The following is a 20,793-nucleotide window of genomic DNA, read 5'->3' as shown; positions in this document are numbered from 1 at the left end:
CTATAGACAGGGATGAAAAAACACATAGGTTCAAGTTAATTTACATAAAATAATAATGACCACTGGTGATTTTAACTTCAATAAACTATGTCTTCGCATATCTTCTCAGGTGAACACCATTTTAAATATTGGGGGAAAATGAGATAAGCAGGTTAAGGAAAAGACTAACCTTTGCTTTTCATTGGTGGGTTTCTGAATACAGGTGGAGTGAAGCCTAATTCGTATTCTTGCCTCCACAATTCCTGTCTTCATTCTAGCTCCTAGACTGCTGATTCATTTTCTCTCAATCCTTGGGCAGAAATTGTATCCATAAGTTTCTTTCAATAAACAATGCATTAGGGGCAGCTAGGTGGCGCAGTGGATAGAGCACCGGCCCTTGGAGTCAGGAGTGCCTGGGTTCAAATCCGGCCTCAGACACTTAACACTTACTAGCTGTGTGACCCTGGGCAAGTCACTTAACCCCAATTGCCTCACTAAAAAAAAAAATAAAATAAAATAAACAATGTATTACAAATAACTGGAAAAAACATCTAGCTGGAACAGGAGCATGAGACATGTATTTTCCTAGTCTTTTTAATATTAGCTATATATTAAATTTTTAGGATACATACTGTGACATCTATATAAGATATTTGAGCTGTACTATAAGTATGTTCACACATGTGCACACATGGAAACCCATGCACACACGCGCACGCACACGCACACACACACACACACACACACACACAAATATATTCCTCCAAGTGCCATGAGTAGGGCTTATAATCAGAGAATCTGAGATGTGTAAAAGGAGTTCAGAGCCTAATGTCTAAGATTTCCAATGAGGCAATTATTTCCCAAGGAAAACAATTTTATGTTAGAATAATTTTATTTGCTAAAGATAGTTTAAGAACATTAAACCCAAATTTGCTTCTTTAAAATCATTTGCCCTTTGTTTCTGGGTCAAGCAGGAAGTATGGAACCATTTGTTTCTGGTGTCAAGTCTAAAATCTCTTCAACAAGACATCTTTTCAAATACTTGAAAACACCTATCATGTCTCAAATATACATGTATGCATATATGCATACATTCATGTATGTGTGAATGTGCATATGTATATATGTGTCTATTCATCTAGGCATATATGTACATGTATGCATACATAATGCACCCACACATGTTTTCTGCTAAGATTTTCCTCTATACATACATACATACATACATACATACATACATACATACATACATACATTCCTCTAAGCTAAATGCCCTCAGTTACTTGACCCAATCCTCATTGGGTCCAAGATCTTGACCTTCTAGCCCTTGCTGAATTCTTTCCCACTTTTTAATGACCCTTTTAAAATATTCTCCCATAAATAAAAAAAAATCTCCATAAATGTTATGGCCTGATAATAGTATGATAACAGGCCTAATACTTTCTAATTCTCAATGCTATCCTTCTCTTAACTTAGGCTAATATTTCATTTAATGTCATCAATGCTTCATGAAGTTAATGAATATCAGATTTGAGTTCATTAAAATTGAGATCTGTTCCCATATTATCTAGTCAATCTACCCCATCTTTTATTTTTGCTGCTCATTGTTTAACCAAAGTCTTGCTCAAACTTTTTCCTTACTGTAGTTTGACCAGAACCATGTAATTATTATACCTCTGATCAAAGATGTCCAAGAGTTCCATGAGGAACTCACTACCTATAATTATTAATTTTCAGATAATTCTAATTATTAGCTCATTTTCCCCTTAACTTTGAGTCAATGTATGCATCCTTTTAACCATCACCCACTGGTCCCAGTTGTGCCCTTATTGACCAAACAGAGAAACTATGAGAAGCAGCTCAATAAATTAGAAAAATCACTGGACTTAGCAGGGAACTTAACTTGTAATTCTTGCCCTCTCATTTGTTATCCATATGACTTTGAGCAAATTGCTTATCCCTTTGGTTCTTAATTTCCTCTTCTATAAAGTAAGAGAGTTAAACTATATGATCTCTAAGCTCTTCTGTAGCTGCAATCTTCTGACTTTAAATCTTATCTGCCTTCCACATTACAGTCTCTCTGCTCCCAAAAGTTGTTCATAAGAGCAAATAGGAGGTGGTGGTTCATCTTTACTATTTGTCATTTCTGGGTTGTGTCTAGCGTATGTCAGCATGTTCAGTCATTTCAAAACTGTTTTGGCCCCAGAAAGATACAATTTGGGAACAGATCTGACCAATTGAACTGTTTAGGCCCACAAAAACTGAGTTGATAGCCTGGGAAATTAGTGGAATCTTTGGAAGGCAAGAAATCTTCAGCTCCTGGAAAGTGAGAGGATCTAGGAGAGTCTCTCTAGGGAGGTAATGGGCATAAAATAATATAACATACAATTATAATTAGTCAAGACAAGAGTTTATAGGAAAACTCTCTAGTAGTTTTACTTAACTGCAAGTTCAATGTGCACCAAAATGTGACTTTTTAGGCTACTGTACTTCCTGATCACTCTGGCTCCTGGGTCCTCTAACTACCCCCCACCTCCCTAAACAAATCTTTAAATTTATAATGAGGTAACTAGTTAGATTTCTGGACTTGTAGTCAGTATTACGTTTCATCCTGAATTCAAATCTAGGACAATATACTAGCTGGTTACCTCAAGTAACTCTCATAATTTCTTTCCTCCTCAGATTCTATATTTGTAAATTTGGGATAATAATATCAATTACCTCAAAGAGTAGTTGTATGTAACAAATAAAATAACATAAAGTCACTTTGCACAACTTAAAGTACTATATAAATAATATACACTTATGTAATCTAACTATACTTAATAGATGTGTATATATACATATACATGCACATACTAATGTAGATACACATATGCCATTATATGTGTATACAGACCCAAATGTACATGCATGTCTGAATATATGTATATTGTATACATATGTTTTATTTACATTATATATAATGGTTGTAGGCTTCCCTAATAGGCCAAGGAAACTTCTCTTCCACTTAGCCTTGGTGCTGTGCTTGGTAGTTTTTCTCAGAAGCTCTGTTGGAGAGTTTCTTAATTTAAATCAGACCAGTTGCATGCTGTTGAAGTATTATACACACGAATAGGCTGTGGTAGGTAAAAAACACAATTTACTCTTGTCTTTTTTTGTAAGCTTCACAAGTATTTCAAGTTTTCATGCTCTTGGCATTCAAACCATTAGTGTGGCTTTGTGTATTTGATATCTTTTCTTTTATATATGCTTAAGTAAGTTTTGTTTCATAATAGGATATTTAACTGGAATTCATTTTTATTACTATCTGGTGTTTTTGTTAAAGCATATTTATGCTACTTTAACATTTTTTCTTCCCTTAATATTATTTTGTTTCATTGTCAGGTTTAGAAACTTACATAGCATATATTTACTTAAATATTGTCCTGTGTTATTATTATATTATTTTTAGACAAACTGAATTTTCATATGAAGTATGACTTATATCATAATAGCCAACTTTCTTTTTTTTTCTTTACTCCCTGAAAGGTCTGATTACTGTCATGATTAATTTCTAATGAAAATGTAAATGATTCTACTAAAGGTATATATAGTACCTTTAAATCAAGATGGTTAATGAGATTAACTTTCATCACTGCTTTATGCACCAATGACAAATGATTCAAAAGACCATCCCTTTGTTGTTCTAAGGTCCATTAACAACAAAAGAATTGAGGATATGTTACGTGTTCAAATAATTTCATATTTACCAAATTCTCTGTAAACAACATTTAGAATCTATACTTTTATATTGTTATCAAAACTTATTTAATCAACCCTTGACAATGGCTGGGCTATCAAATTTTGCACTGAAAGGTCCTGAAACATTTCTTTATCTTTTAATAGGGTTCGATTCTACTGACATTAACATGATATTATAATAAAACATTTTAATCAGCATCAAAATTCTGGTCATGGCACTGATGATGCCTTACTGTTGTCACTGAAAGCATTGGTCAGTAATTCTTCATTGAATGCCTTACAATAATTGAAAATCAAGTGCATGTAAAGTACTGTTAGACTTGGGGTTCACATTTAAATCAGTAGCATTCTCTTCATATATTTGAGTAACTTCCTTACCACCAAAGTTTCCCTTCTGTCATCCTGCTGGGAATCACTTTTTGAGACTTTAACTATCATGTTTCTCAGTCATTTTTATGGACTCAATCATGAATCAATCAACCTTGAATTTGGAACCCAGAGACTGAGTCTATTGGCAAAGGTACCTGCATAAGGATTCCTTGTAAGCCAGGTGAAAAGTAACCTACTAAGTCCTTCTGATTAATTCCTCTGTGGCACCAGTCTACTGACCTGGTTTCCTCTGTCTTCTGGACTAGATTGCAAAAACAAACATGGTACAGCAAAACACTGAACCCTTGGAGTTTCTTTTGGTCATCAACAAAATTCCAGAATTCCTCTTTACCAAGAAGAGGAAATTGACTAAGAAATAAATTGTCTTGATGTAGTTTAGGTTCCCAGGACTTCAAATTGCCTGGGGGTGACCAGATATTGCCACTCTGGCCTCTGATGATTTTGTAAAATCCCCCAAACTCTCCCCTCCTGAGCTTCCTAAGCTTTTTTCATAGACTTTAGCTTGTTATGCAAAATAATTTATCTGGTGAAACTATGATATATTAAATCCTCCTCCCGATGACAATATCATCACTCTCTGTCCTAGTACCCTATATAAACCCTGTCCCCAACCAACTCTTTGAGTACTCTGACATAGTACCATAAGTTGCATCTCCTCAGTCCAGATTAAAGACCTCAATTTTGTTGTATTGATTATTTTCATTAAAATTTCAGATTGACATATTGAATGCCTTTTTAAAAATTAATTTTACAAAGAAATTAGAATGCATACCAGAAGCTGAAAAGGTTAGATCTATGTCTTTATGAATATAAAATTTTTAGAGGGGATGTAAAAATGAACATTATGAAATAGAAGTTGGTTTCATAGATAACAAAGCAAGCATAGAATGGAACAAAGCAAGCATAGAATGGAACAAATCTGCCAAATGTTACAATGCTAATTAATATTGGAAACATGATTTGAACCCAGTACTGTAGAATTCAGTTCCTTTTTCCTCTAATTTATCCTGCATTATAGAGGGATCCACTATTTACATATAGGATTCTCTGTGGATATATTGAAAAAATCACTGGAAAAATATAAATTTAAAAGGCATAAATCAGTAAGCCAACATGGTATAAATGTTGAGGGAAAAAATTGTCATTTTAAGAAGAGAAGATTAAGGAAACCAGAACTCATGTAACCATAAAATATTACCTGAATTAGCCAGTTTCACTGGAGGAGAATAACTTCCCAAGGCCAATTTCTCAGAATTCCAATGCCCAGGCTTGAGATGGTTCTTTAGTCCAAGCGACACAGTCTCTTTCCTTTTCCATTGGTCAATAATCAGAAACAGAATTGAGTACGTGATAGGTGCTGTCATTAAGGTGAACCCTTCCCTCTGAGATTAGCTCCTAAAATATACTCCTGAAACCTCTCAAACTTTACTTCTCAACACATATCCCTCTGAAGGTAAAGGGAGCTTTAATGTTGACTTCATTCAAAGTTGGAACCATTTACTGACCCCTCAGCCCCTCCAAGGATTTGTAATTAGTCCTGCCAGAATAGTAGCAAACCTGATTTAACTCTTAATCACTTTCTGCAGAGTGGTGGAATGGACGAGCAGATTGAGTGATCTGGTGAGTGATTATCTATCAGTCTCTAGGGTGTGGACTGTGAGCCATGTGGATCTGGGGTATTTGCTGAACTCTGGCTATGGTTAGGTGGCAATCTCAATGGATGAAGAATTAATGAATGAATAATTTTCTTTTTTAAATGGAAAATATTTGTCTGAGCTTGTGTAAAACACAATAAGTAGAACGAAGAAAACAATGTGCACAAATTCAAAATTATCAACAAAATATTATTTAAATTTAGTTCAACTCAGATTAATTTAGTGACTATTTTTGATCCACCCAAAAGATGATAAAATTTTATCAAATGGATTTATATATGTGTGTATATGCATGTTTGCGTGCATAAATAACTCCAATGCAAAAAATACATTAATAAAATTTCTGTAGCAGGATCTTGGGTTTGCTTATTTTTAATGATAAGTATGTTATATTGGTGCAAAATTAGGTAACAGGATGTATAAAAATGTTTGTTACTGTAAGAATGGTACTAGGAGCATCAACATATAACATAAACCAAAGCTTCTTAAACTGTGTGTCATGACCCCAAATGGCATCGTGTTCCTGAATGTGGGGGTCACAAAAAATTGAAAACAGTAAAATATTAAATATAACTATTTTATTTACCTATATACCGAAGTACACAGAAAAATTTCTCAAGCAAAAAGAGCTTGGGAGTTAGAAACATTTAAGAAACCTGACATAAACTAAGATTTTATATGCAAGCTTAGGATAATAACAAAAGATTTTTGTCTGTTTTAGCTGTATTGGGAAAAGATAGTACAAATCAATCTAACAAACTATCATTTATTAATCACCTGTTTTGTGTCAGGTACTTTTCTAGAGTCTCGTGAAACAAAAAGAAAAATGAACCAGTCTTAGGCCTAAAGATGTTTATAGTCTATTGGGAAAAACAGCATGTATACACATTTGTTGTTATTGAGTTACACTGTTGTTGAGGGAGGATGCTCATTGTCCTTACTCTCTTCATCAAAGTGTAACCTAGACTTTGAAAGAGAAAACAAGCTACTGAAAATAGATTGCAATGTGTTATGTTTCTCTGGTTAAAATTGATCTGTTATTATTGTTTAGTCATGCCTGACTCTTTGTAATGCCATTTGGGGTTTGCTTGGCAAAGACACTGGAGTGGCATACCATATCTTTCTCTAGCTCATTTTACAGATGAGGAAACTGAGGCAAACAGAGTAAAATGACTTGTCCAGGGTCACCCAGCTAGTAAGTGTCTGGGACTGGATTTGAACTTATGAAGATGAGTTGATGGAGGAGGCAAAAAGGGGTTAACAGATAAACTGAGGCTTGAGTCCTTATTAATAGTACCTAAAAGGGTTAACAGAGAAACTAAGTTATGTGTTCTTACAGTAACCTAGTGTGTTTGTCCCTATTAACCCTTACTATCAACAGAAATGGTAACCAGGGACCATTAACCATTAACAGCCATTAATTTTCCTGGAAGACAGGACACCTAGGATAATCACTTTTATTAATAAGGCATGTTATCTATTACAAAAGACAGGTCAATAGTATAATAAGGTTAGAAAGTTAGGTTAAGGGTCAGGTCACAATAAACCCTAACAATTAAACGAGGAAACTTGTAGTTGACACTATGGATGAATGGGGGCATTTCGAATTTACAGAAGAGAAAAGTAAGATGGTCATATCTACATGTTAATGAAATCATTTTGCCATTTGTATGGAAGATTGATTGGGTGAAGGGCAGAAGAGTCACTAACACTAGTGTAAAAGCTTTTGCTATAGATTCCAACAAGAGACTGTGAATGTTGGGCTCTTGGGAGAATGGAGTCAACCAAAATAGAGTAGGTCAAAAATTGGATGGGTTTGGGGGAGGAGAGATGATTAACTAAGTTGTGTACATGCTGAATTGGGGATACCTATGGATTATATTATAGTAAACATAACACTTAATGCTCATAAAGTTCTCTGATTATCTCCAGTCTATCCTCTAGGTATCTTGTTTGTATATAGGTGAGCTCCTTGAGAGAAGGAAATTTTTGTTTGGTTTTTGTTTGGTGGCTTCCTTTTGGTTATTCATTTTGTGTTTTTACTTGTTTGCTTTTTCTTTTATTTGCATACATAGTGTTTAACACTCTCCATAGCCTCAGAGTAGGCGCTTAGGCCCTTTCTGTAAATCAAGGGTTCTTAAACATTTTTGTGTAAGGTATAACCTTAGTGTGCTGGTGAATTCTATGGACACCACCAAAAATGTTTTAAAATAAAATAAAAATGTATAGGATTACAAAAGAAACCATTTATATAATGGGAAAGGAAGGAAACAAGCATTCATAAAACTTCTTCAATGTGCTGGGTACTGTGTTTAGGGTTTTACATATTTTATCTTGTTTAATCTTCACAACAACCCTGGAAGATAGGTGCTATTAGAATTTCCATTTTACAGACAAGGAAAGTGAGTTGGATAGACTTGAAGTGAATTGTAGGGATCACCCAGCTAGTAAGTATCTGAAACTTGTTTTGAACTCAGGTCTTCTCAGCTCCAGACCCTGTACTCTCTGCACTCCCCTCTCTAACTGCCTCTGTCTGTAAAGACATAAAAATGCAATTTTCCACCAATTTCACAGATCCCCTAACATCTAGCAATGGACTTCAGGAAATGATTCCCTGCTAGGAATCCATTGACATCACCCAAATACCAATTGTGCATCAAAGTTATCAATCACTTAATCATGATTCCTGCTATGTAATCAGCCCAGCTATACTCTGATGACATCCTCTTTGCTGCTGTTCTTTTATCTTTCCCCCTCAAGAGTTCACTGCTGAAAATTTCAGTTTTTCCATGTTTAGAATTTGCTGATCTATTGTCTTTGATATCCCATAATTTGAATAATTTATAGACCATTAGGTTTCAAGAATTGCAGCCATATAACAGTATTGGAAGAATATTGACATTAAATGGATGATCTGTGATGTCAGAATGTTCAAGTTATTAAAAGCTCTGTGTAGTTTCATAAAAGCCCTTCTACTGGCTCATCCCTGCGTTTTTAAAAAAATCTACATCCATATCATTTTCCATTTTCAGTCCTTCAAGATTTATTGATGTGCCAGTTCTGTGAATTGTCCAGAAAACTCTATACTCTAGCCTATCCAATAGAGAAAATTATGAGTCTGACTGTGTCATATTTATGGTTTGCCCCATCCTTTTGAACATGAATCATGTTCTGCCTGATGAAATCTTCAATATTGATTTTTGAATATATAAATGTATTATATGAGTATTTTCTGACTGTTTATTGTGTGATGAACCAAAAAGGCTTCTTTGACATTTTATTGACTTAGAACTTAGCGTTGATAGAGAAGTCTCCTATGGGAGCTCCGTTCCCCAGCAGTGACTGAGGAAAGGAATGTCATGAGCTCCAGGTGGGGAGAAAGATGAAGGAAGTGGTGGTATCATTGTCCTGAAGCCAATCACCTATCACCTGACCTAACCTGATACTCAGCTATGAAAAAGCAAACAAAAAATTCTACTCTTCTGCCACTGTGTTTGTTCTTCCCTGATCTTAGGTTACAGAATATTGGAGAAAGAGTTATTACAGATAATCTGTGACCTTGAGGGTTTTGCAAGGTTGTGAGAGATACACTGTGTAGGGAGGAACTAGAAACCATGTTAGAGATTGCAGGAAACCAATTCTGTAGAGGAGCAAAATAATTGGCTCAGAAGAGACTATAAATACCTTCTATGAAGAAGTGATCTTTCCATTAGCAGTGGCATATTTAGATGTGAATTAGTGGGGGTAAATGCTTTACCATTGATCTCATTTTTTTATTGAATAGAATTTTATTTTCCAAAATATATGTAAAAACAAATTTTAACATCAATTAAAAAAAAATTGTGTTCCAACTTCTCTTCCTCCTCCATTCCTACCCTCCACCCACTAGAACTCTGAAAATGGCAACCCATCTACAGAGAAAGAAGTGATAGTATCTGAAAATACATGGAAACACATTTTTTTCTTTTCTTTTCGTTTTTTTTAGTGAGGCAGTTGGAATTGAGTGGCTTGCCCAGGGTCACACAGCTAGTCTAGTCGGTGTTGAGTGTCTGAGGCCAGATTTGAGCTCGGGTACTCCTGATTCCAGGGCCGGTGCTCTGTCTACTGTGCCACCTACCTGCCCCTGGAAACACATTTAAAAATTTTTTTTTTCTCTATGACAATTCCTCCATCTGAAGTTTTGGGGTTTTTTTTGACTGTTTTCTCTCACAACCTAGATAATGTGGGAATGTTTTTCATGACTACTCATGTATAACTTACCATTACCTCATTAACTCTGAGGCCCTGTCAGGAAGGAACAATGTAGTTTAAACTAAAACAAAACAAAGCAAAGCAAAAAACAAACAAAAAATTAATATCTCTGGTCTAAAAGGATGTGTTTGCATTTCTTTTCTTTTCTTTTTCTCAGTACATATCCTTTTTGTAAAAGCTAGCTTAATTGACCAAAATATGTTGTAACATTAATTAATGCACTTAATATTTATAACATATTATCTGTCATTCATCAGATGATATTTAAATGATAGTTTAGTGATCGATATTAAGTTTAATGCCCAGTAATGAGGGTTTAACTGATAGCATAAGAAGAAATAATCCAACCTTTATGGCTACCCTTAGAGCTTTGAAGGGACAAAGGATATAGGATCAGTGGACTCAACTCTGCATTGTGAGTGGGAGTTAGGATCCCCAGAAATGGCATGGATTAGATTCATAAGATAGGTCATTTTGATGATAAACTGAATACAGAACAACTATTACGTTAGTTCATGTCTGGGAATGCTTTCTGATATGTTAAATTTTAAAATCCAATAATTTCAGGCAACAGACTTTCTTCATTAATAAAGATAGAAGATATAGTTTATTTGTCAAGCAGGAGGCATAATCAATAATATAAATGAGATATTTATAAAATTTAAATTATCTGAGTTGATTTCTTCTGGGTGTTTTTTTTTTCAGTTTCTAGGTCTATATGTCCTGTCATTGGATCTGAGGAAAAACAATTGAGGGGGAAAGTCTTGAAAAAAGACTTTTATGACCTTACCTAATTCATTACATCATGAGCCCAGAGAGAAGAAGGAAAGTTTATTCAGAGAATCTGGGTAGAGATCCTAGGCACCATCTAGTTTCATCTTCTACTGAAGAAAAACAGGCTTTTATTTTCTAGGCATAAAGAAAATCTCTACACGTTTTTTAATCTTTAAGGAAACAGTACAATATAGACATTCATTGGAAATCATGTACTGAATGGCCACTCCTGCAAAACCTGAATAGTAAGCATTGCCAAAGAAGGAAAGCAAGGTTAAGTCATCACAGAGCCAAAACAAGTCATCCAATTGGTTTGTAGGGGAGGAATCAAGTCCAAAGAATATCTACAGATGGGTTTCAACAATGGGAGGAAAACTCAATCAAATGGTGAATTATCATGTGGATGTGATGTGCGATTTTGTTTAGATCTCTAATATCAGTAGTATGGGGAACTCACAGTGATGATTGCACCCCTCCCTGAAACCTATGGTTTGAGAGAATTGTATGGGGACATTGAGATATTAAGTGTTTTGCCCATGATCACATGACATTTTGTATGTCAAAGGAAGGACCTGAAAGTGGGTCTTCCTTAATCCAAGGCCAGCTCCCTCTCTACTTAGTGAGATTTTGGCTGTTATATGAGCATCTAAAGCAGCCACATAGTCATTATTTGATGGATGAACATTTCAAACATGAAAAACAATTATATGATTGGCATCCTTGAATATGTTATTTAAAAGAAAAGTCAGTATCCTCTTCATGAACACTATATTATTATTAGTCAAATCTTAGCATAGGGGTAGCTAAAAGGCACATCTGATACAGCACTGGCCCTGGAGTCAGGATGACCTGAGTTCAAATTTGGCCTCCAATGCTTACTTGCTGTGTAAACTTGAGCAAGGCATTCCATTCTGTCTCAAAAGAAAAAAAAGAGTAAATATCAGCATTTACCTAATTCCATGTTCAACCCTTCACAAAAAATGTATTTTTACATGAGACCATTCTTTGACTCCACAAATTTCTCATGGCAATTTTTACTTCTGAATTCCTCAGAGTATAGATTAAGGGGTTTAACATGGGGGTTATCATTGAATAAAAAACAGCCATAGCCTTATCAATGGGGAAGATGACCATAGGTCTTAGATACACAAATATGCAAGGAATGAAGAATAAGAGGACCACAGTGATATGGGAGACACAGGTAGAGAGAGCTTTGAGTCTCCCCTCCAGACTGTGAGATTTTAGGGAGGTCAGTATGACTACATAGGAAACCAGCAAGAGGAGAAAGTTTAAGAGGCAGATAAAACCACTATTTGCTGCAACAAATAGACCCAGGGCATGGGTATCCATGCAGACAAGATTCAGCAAAGGGAATAAGTCACACATGAAGTGATCTATGATATTGGGGCCACAGAAAGGGAGCCAGACTGTGATAAGAAGCTGTATTGTTGCATGGAGAAAGCCCCCAGCCCAAGCTACCCCCACCAGAAGGCCACATAGTCTCTCACTCATAATCGTGGTATAATGCAGAGGTTTGCAAATTGCCACATAGCGATCATAGGCCATAACTGTGAGCAGGATGATCTCAGCACCACCAAAGAAATGTTCTGCAAACAGCTGAGTCATGCATCCATTAAAGGAGATGGTTTTCTTCACAGAGAGTGAATCGATTATCATTTTAGGAGCCAAGGTAGAGGAACAACAGCCATCTATGAAAGATAAGTAGGATAAAAAATAGTACATGGGGGAGCCCAGAGTCTGGCTCGTGGTGATGGTGATGATAATGAGAAGGTTGCCTGCCAGTGTTGCCAAGTAGATGAGCAAAAACACCACAAATATGACTTTCTGCATTTCTGGATTCTGTGTGAGGCCCAGGAGAATGAATTCAGTTACATTGTTTACACTCTTCATCTATATAAATATGTGAGAAATAAACTGGTTAGAGTTAATTCACTTAAAAAGAGAGAATTATATTTAATGACACTTTGGGGCAGCTAGGTGATGCAGTGGATAAAGCACTGGCCCTAGATTCAGGAGGACCTGAGTTGAAATCTGATGTCAGACACATGACACTTACTAGCTATGTGACCTTGGGCAAGTCACTTAACCCTCATTGCCCTGAAAAATAAAAATAAAATAATAATGACACTTGGAATTTAATACATGAGTTCATCTTGTTATGACATCTCAAGTGAATCCCATTTTGTAGTCAGTAAAATGCATAGGAAAGTGAAATTTTGCCCATTCTCCCAATAGATAAATCACTAGAAACCAGTATAAGTACACCAAGTCTAAGAGAATCCATGATTATTTTTACAAGTTCTTTTTCCAATATTGGTGTTTCCTTTTTATTCTGGCTAAAGCTCTATCAATTAGGATTTTTTTAGCATAAACATTCAGCAAAGACATGACCTTGGGTCACATATATACCAGTTATCTTAAAAATGAACTATATATTAAATTTATAGGTTATAACATATTAGAATCACATGATGTTCCCTTGAAACACAAGCTGTGTCTATTTCACTCCCTCTCTCTCTGTCTTTTTCTCTCTTTCTCATACTCACACAGAAACACACATATATATCCAGAGAAATGGCAAGATGTCAGAATAATAGAATCTCAGAGTTGTAAGAATTTTAGATGTCTATTCCAAATCATTTTCTCTCTCATCCCTACCTTCCCTCCAAAAAAATCCCTTTGCAACTTATCTGATAGGTGTCTACTCAGGCTTTATATGAGGCAGAATTGACCACCTTCTAATGCAACTTATTCCATTTTAGGGTTGTACTATTTGGGGGGGTGGGGCAATGAGGGTTAAGTGACTTGCCCAGGGTCACAAAGCTTCTTCATTTTTTGTTTTTTGTTTAAGATTTAAAATTTTATGTTCAGGCTACATTTTCTTCTTTAAAATGTTATCCTTTGTTTTTCCTTCATCATAAAAAAGACTAATTTTTCTTCCACCTAAAAGACCTCTAATGTCACATGAATACTATTTTCTTAAGACTAAATTTTCCTTTTTCTTCAAGTAAATCTAACATAGCATAACCCAGGGGGCCTTCAACCTCACAGGCCTCTTCTTGTGGTTCTCTCTACTTCCTCCATATTTTCTAAGATGTGGTGCCCACAATTGGATTCCATTCTATAAGATATGGTCTGTCCATTTCAGACCATGTCAAGAGAAGTAGCATCTTCTAATCCTGGAACCTTTGTCTTTCTTACTCATGGCCAAAATTGCTTTTGCTTTTTCAGTTGCTTTAGATAACACTGGTTCATGTCGAATTTGAAGTCTACCAAAATCCTGACTTCGTTTTTTTTTTTTTTAAACATGAACTGTTTTCTTTCCATGTCCACCCCATGTTATATTTGTGGATATTATTTTATTTATTTATTTTTTTGCAGGGCAATGAGGGTTAAGTGTCTTGCCCAGGGTCACACAGCTAGTGTCAAGTGTCTGAGGTTGGATTTGAACTAAGGTCCTCCTGAATCCAAGGGCAGTGCTTTGTCCACTGCACCACCTAGCTGCCCCCGAGATTATTTCTTAAAACTAATTCTGGGGCAGGTAGGTGGCACAGTGGATAGAGCACTGGCCCTGGAGGACCTGAGTTCAAATCTGGCCTCAGACACCTAACATTTACTAGTTGTGTGAGCCTGGGCAACTCACTTAACCCCAATTGCCTCACCAAAAAAAAACAGAAACAAAAATAAAAACAAACAAACAAAAAAACCTAATTATAAGGGACGTCTAGGTGGTACAGTGGATAAAGCACTGGTCCTGGATTCAGGAGGACTGGAATTCAAATCCAACCTCAGACACTTGACACTTACTAGCTGTGTGACCCTGGGCAACTCACTTCATTGCCCTGCCAAAACTAACAAACAAAATACCTAATTCTAAGAAGCTGAAAATCTTCTAAATATATTCTGCCAAGTAGTGAGAGATTGTTCTGCCTGAACATCTCCAGCAATGAATGTTATACTATCTATGAAGCTAAAACACTAAATTTTCTGATAGTTATAGTCCTTAAGAACATTTTTCCTATAATGAATCTAAAGAGGATTATTTGTAACCCATTAATCCTATATCTGCCCCTCTAAGATCAAAGAGAATAGGATGGGAAGTATCCAGAAAGATAGGATTCTGCTTTGGTTTTAGAATCAGTGAACTTCAGCTTGAAATTTATTAACTTTATCATTTAGAGACAGTTTCTTAACCATTCATACACTTAATTTCCTTCTGCAATAAATAAGAGGATAACCACATCACCAAACGTCCTTGTAACTCTGAATCTAATTACCATAAAATTGTTTTAAAATTATTTTTTCTAGTATACACTTAAAAGACCCCAAATAATATGAATAACAAAAACAACACCAAAAAAAAACAACAAAGCAAATAACGTGGACGTTTCAGAATACAAATAAAACATGCAAGGACCAATCTTGATTATACATAGCTTACTTTAACTTTTGAATATGTAAGACAAATACATGGCTATATTTGATTTTTAAATGTATTTCCTTAAATCAAGTGTGTAACTTTAAAAGATTTCCTGCTTGTCTATGTTTCTTTTTGATCTTTCTGTTCTCTGTTCATTTTAAAGTCTTTAAATGACCCTTTTATCTTCATTTTCTTTTGATAAGAGTCATGCTCTCCCCCCACCTCCCTCAATTTTTTAAATAAAAAAATGCTGTGTAACAAATATGTATGTGTAGATAGGTAACAAGTATGCATAGTTAAGGAAAAAGACTATAACTCTAAATATAATTGGTTTTTGTTGTTGTTGTTGTGTTTTTGCAGGGTAGTGAGGGTTAAGTGACTTGCTTGGGGTCACACAGCTAGTAAGTGTCAAGTGTCTGAGGCTGGATTTGAACCCAGGTCCTCCTGAATCCAGGGCCGGTGCTTTATCCACTGCGCCACCTAGCTGCCCCTGATTTGTTTTACAGGCTTTCTGATCTCTATTGTTCAGGTCTGGGTGGCTGGTTATCAATAAAAATTTGCAGTTCCATGTTGTGTCCCAAGTAAGTCGAAATGATAAGTCAATCAAAGCATTTTGCCCTCAAATGGATTGAATTTGGACCTTGATTTGCTTCCCTGAATTTCTTGGATGTGATACCTTTGAAGTCATACTTAACTACCTGGGTATTTGGTAGACTATCCAGAAGAATAATCTCTTAGAGGCAAGAGAGCCTTAGTTCCTATTATGTCAGAAGACATGAGAGAGCAGGAGAACATGCAAAAGCAAATATCACTATTACTGGTAGGCAACTGTTTATATAAGAAATATCTAAGCGGTTTAAGTTATATGACACAATAGAAAAAAAAAAACAACACGAAAAAGATAATGTCCCTTTATGCTTCATTGAGAAGCATAATTACAAAATGAGATAGCTAATATTCTGGCTGATTTTTCCCCAGTAAGAAGACATATGTGGCTATATGCCACATTTTAGGACTTATATTGATAAACTGGAGCATGGCCAAAGAGGGTGACAAGACTGTTAATGGACCTTTATAGATCATGTCATAAGAGCTGTCATGAGGTTGAAATTATTAATATTTTTAATGCAATAAGAAAAGAGGAGGATCCAGTATTGTAGGATTGAGCATGGGAATTATACATCTTCCATTATTTAAGGGATTATTATATGGATGGTGTAAAAGACATTCTACTTGACGGAGAAAATAAGGAGTAAGAGATGAAAATTATAAAGAGATATATTTGGATTTATAAGGATGAATTTCCTGATAATTAGAGCATCCTGATAGTGGAATGTATTGCATTATGGGACAGTGAAATACTCACTACCTCAAGCTAAGCCTGGGTGACTATTTTGGTTGCAGACAGGATTCTTGGTCTTTTTTGGCACTGGATAAGATGACCTCTGAGTTTCCTCACAGCTCTTAAATTCTGTATGGTAAGATTTCTCATGTGCATTGTGTTTTTATAAGTAGGAATATTAAATTATTATGCATAGCTACAGGTTTTGAAATATACTGTCATACTTTGAACCCTATGTTTTCTACTTAGGCTACTAGCATTGGCAATTGTTTATTGAAAAGCAGACTAGATTGAGTTCTGATCTTGGAGTGAGGAAATAGGGGTTAAAATCCAATTCAGTGACTAAACTTATAAAATTTGTTTAATTTATTCAAGCCTTGATTTCCTCATCACTAAAATGGAAATGATCCTACATCACCTATGTTATAGTGTTATCATAGAGATAATACTTCTAAAACCTTAAAATGTTTTTTTTTTTTGTAAACACACTTACCATATTAGTACAGAATGGCATAGAGATGGTGATGTGCATATGAAATTCACTTGTAAACTTCAGATGGTCTCATCTTGGTGATAAAAAAAAAACAAAAACAAAAACAGAAAAAGAAAGATATTGACATGAATTTAGGTGGCAACTATGGCTGTGACCTATTGTTTCTTTATTTCTTTTTTGATGTGGGGTAGCAGTGGTGGTGTGCTCAATTAATTCAGTGAATCAATAAATTAGTTTGAAAATAACGCACTGTGAGCACTGTCATTGATAATTGGTTCTTCCCAAATGTATCCTTTTGGAAATGTAGTCTTTAATTTTTTTTTCTTCCAAACAAAGGATAAATAAAACTGTAACTCTAGACGTGTTAAAATCACTTTGACAAAATTAAACATGTACATTCACATACACACACACACACACACACACACACACACACACACACCCTAGAATCTGGAGAAGAGGATTTAGAATGAGTAGGAATAGAAAATGAAAAGTTTCAGACGGTGCCTTGGGGAGGTGGGATTATAGGATTTTTAGATGGAAATGTCCTTTATAGATGGATTACCTAAAATACAGGGAGTGCCTTGTCCAATCATACATAGCTAGTAAGTATTAAAAGGCAGGATTTAAACCTAGGTCATTTGATTCAATATCTTATTTTTTCCACTAGTTTCTACTGTATGAGTAGCTATGCACTCTCCCAAACCAATGTGCCCAGTACCTTCACTACTATATGTAGAACAGACGTAGAAATTTAAGATAAAGCATGTTTAAACATGTCAAAAAAGAAATACCAGTCCGTGTTCTCACTCTCTCTTGCTTCTTCTCTTCTCTATGTCTCTACAAAATATCTTTCCCATAAAAAAATCTGGGAAAAATACTTAAAGATCAAAATATTTGAGATATAATCATCTTTATATCCTGAGAATACAAAATATGTATTTAAAATTGAAAAAAATAAAAGGTTTACAGGTACCATGAAAACAGCAGTGGCTTAAAAGTTCTTGGATAAGACATCTCCTCCTGAAGTCAGTTCTTTAAAGGGTATTTCATGTACTGGCCAAGTCCATCTAGGAGATATTCCTTTAATGTGTACAAAACAAATTCTTTCCTTTTCCATTACCCTTTAACCAGGTGTAGAGGCAAGGAACGTATAAAGTACAGCTATCAGTGGGACACTCTGCTTTCTGCAGATACTTCTACCAAATAAAGTTTTCAGCCTATTCTTTTCAACTCTTTTCTTACTCATTGTAATAGGAGATTTAATGTGAATTTCATTCAGCGTAGAGACTGGGTGACCCATTGCCCTCGTATCTCTTCTGAGGATTAATAATTGGTCCTATTAGGAGTGTATGCCAAATCAACAGCTCAAGTATTTTAACCCCTTAAATATGTTGTTTTCTAATATAATAAGTTGAAGGATCTGGTGAAGGATTTGTAGTAAGTCTATTGGTATGTCTAGTATGTGGATAGAAGTCCATTTGATTAGGTTTAGTGACTAAATTCTGCCTCGGATTAGGTGGCAACCAGTGATCATAATTAGGACAAGATGAATTTAGAGAAACATGACAAAAATGTGTATCAACTTGTGCAGGGCAAAATAAGCACTGGATACAATATAAGTGATTTCTTCTCCTTCTCCTTCTCCTTCTCCTTCTCCTTCTCCTTCTCCTTCTCCTTCTCCTTCTCCTTCTCCTTCTCCTTCTCCTTCTCCTTCTCCTTCTCCTTCTCCTTCTTCTCCTTCTTCTCCTTCTTCTCCTTCTTCTCCTTCTTCTCCTTCTTCTTCTTCTTCTTCTTCTTCTCCTCCTCCTCCTCTTCCTCCTCCTCCTCCCCCTTTTCCTCCTCCTCCTCCTCTTCCTCTTCCTCCTGCACCTCTTTCTTCTTCCTGTCCTCTTCCTCCTCCTTCTTCCTTTTTTTCCTTCTTCTATGTTCTTTTTGTTCTTATTATTTTTCAAAAAACCTGGGACTATTTGCTTTTTTTTCCTGGGCAGCTCTCATTTATGATTTCTTCAAATGTAACTCTGAAAAAAAACCCACAGGTTTTAAAAAAGCCCTTTTTGTTGTAAATGGAGCTATTTGAGTATGGCATTTGAACCCAAATTACTCTGGATTTCTTTGAATGGCTGGCTAACAATAGTCCCAACCATATATATAAAAAAAAAGTTCCAACCAGAGCCTCTCATTGTTTAGGTTTTGATGACTTAGAATGAGGGTAAATAACAATTGTTTTCTGTTCCAGTCAGAAACTCTCCCTGAAAGAACTTGCCAGCCCAGATTAAAATCTTTGTGTTGGTAAATTGGTCCATCTTTTGTCTCAAGTCTTACCTGGACCTTAGTCATTGAATGAGCAGGGCCTCAGGCACATGGAGACCCACTGGACCCTAAACCATCATCTTTTTCTTGTTTCTAGACTTTGATGACTCTGTAGAAGAGAGTGAGGTTGATGTTTTCTCACAGTTCTGCCTCACTTAAATTCTGTCCATGAGCAAGTCAAGACATCATCCTTTTGATGTCATAAATTTTTGTGGAGAATGAAGGACAAACAACAACAATAACCATATAAACTCTAATATATTTATTTTTATAAATTGCCTTGGCCACTTCTATTCCCATGCAGCTTTCCATCACAAACTCCATGGCAAGCAACTCAACCCATTTATACTGGGTGCATTTGTTGAATAGTTTTCCATAGGTTAATGGGGAAAAATAAGTATTGTTACTTTTTTAGATATACCAATTCAGTAAATCATTTTGCTTTTAAAAAATATGTCATTTTGCTGTATTAATGTAGTAGAACCCTAAGAAACCTAAAGATCCCATACCTCAAGGAATCCTTAAACTTTCTCAAGGAAAAAAACATCTCTGCCCCAATCCCCCTCCACTTCCCCCATCCCCACCACCACCTCAGGAATGGGTGTTGCTGAGCTTGACCCTGGTACAAGAATAAGCAATACCAAGGTCTGCAAAATGATATGCAGGATATGGATGGATCCTGCATATCCTACTGATACTTCATTATTTCAAAAAACTGTCATGGGGAAATTGGTGGAGTTACTATCATTAGATATTCCTCTCTATTTTTGTTTTTGGTGGGGCAATGAGGGTTAAGTGTCACACAGCTGGTTAAGTGTCAAGTGTTTGAAGCCAGATGGTATTCCTCTTTAAAGAATTAGACTACCCTCTCGTATGCAAAGCCAATTAGCATAAACTACTCTTTTATTTAGGTGTTAGAGAAAAGAACCAAGAGAGATAGACTATCTAGGGGAGAAAATGATTTAGAAACATGATTCTCTGAAATGCATTTCTCCCCAACCAGAAGGGAGGCCAAAGCTTTCATAGAGGATGGATTGTGGCCGGATGATGGGGTGACCACCTGACTATGGAAAGTTCAGGTGGGGTAAAGCTTGAGTGAGGGGTGGTAGTCCTGACTTCTGAAGTTATCTCTGCTCCATGGTTCTGATTAGGCAGCAGCCACACCTAATGGACTTATCTCCCTGGCTCCTCCTTCAGTTTAGATAGCCAGTTTAAACTTTAATAATTCCAAATTCCTTGATGTGGTCCAATGCCACATCAGATCCCCTCCCAGTTATCTTGCCCTTTCCAGTTTTTACATTTCCCATTTCTTTGTCATTTCCTCCCCCTTCTTGTGTGTGTGTGTGTGTGTGTGTACAAAAGACCAAGTCTTTATGGGAAAGTCTCCATAGTGATTTTGTCCCCTGGCCAT

General features: G+C 35.8%; 1 protein-coding gene across 1 annotated transcript; it reads right to left on the bottom strand.

Annotated features, from left to right (window-relative positions):
• Positions 1–7,168: 7,168 nt before the first annotated feature.
• Positions 7,169–12,704, bottom strand: LOC122732888 (olfactory receptor 4C12-like). The gene is made up of 2 exons (XM_043973315.1): positions 11,804–12,704; positions 7,169–7,194 (listed from the first exon to the last, which is right to left on the bottom strand). Exons 1-2 carry the CDS (start codon positions 12,702–12,704, stop codon positions 7,169–7,171), a joined length of 927 nt encoding a protein of 308 aa, XP_043829250.1.
• Between the last annotated feature and the right edge of the window lie 8,089 nt (positions 12,705–20,793).

Source organism: Dromiciops gliroides, chromosome 6 (assembly GCF_019393635.1).
Source record: "Dromiciops gliroides isolate mDroGli1 chromosome 6, mDroGli1.pri, whole genome shotgun sequence".
NCBI lineage: Eukaryota > Metazoa > Chordata > Mammalia > Microbiotheria > Microbiotheriidae > Dromiciops > Dromiciops gliroides.
The sequence above is the reverse complement of the archived record's forward strand: the minus strand, read 5'-3'. Positions and strand labels throughout refer to the sequence as shown.

Excerpts from the sequence above, each read along its gene's own strand:
- LOC122732888 (XM_043973315.1), bottom strand. The coding sequence starts at position 12,704 with ATGAAGAGTGTAAACAATGTAACTGAATTCATTCTCCTGGGCCTCACA. Across the intron at positions 7,195-11,803 it reads TGCCATGAGAAATTTGTGGA|GAAAATTAATGGCTGTTAAT; the intron begins GTCAAAGAATGG and ends CCTGTCTTCCAG.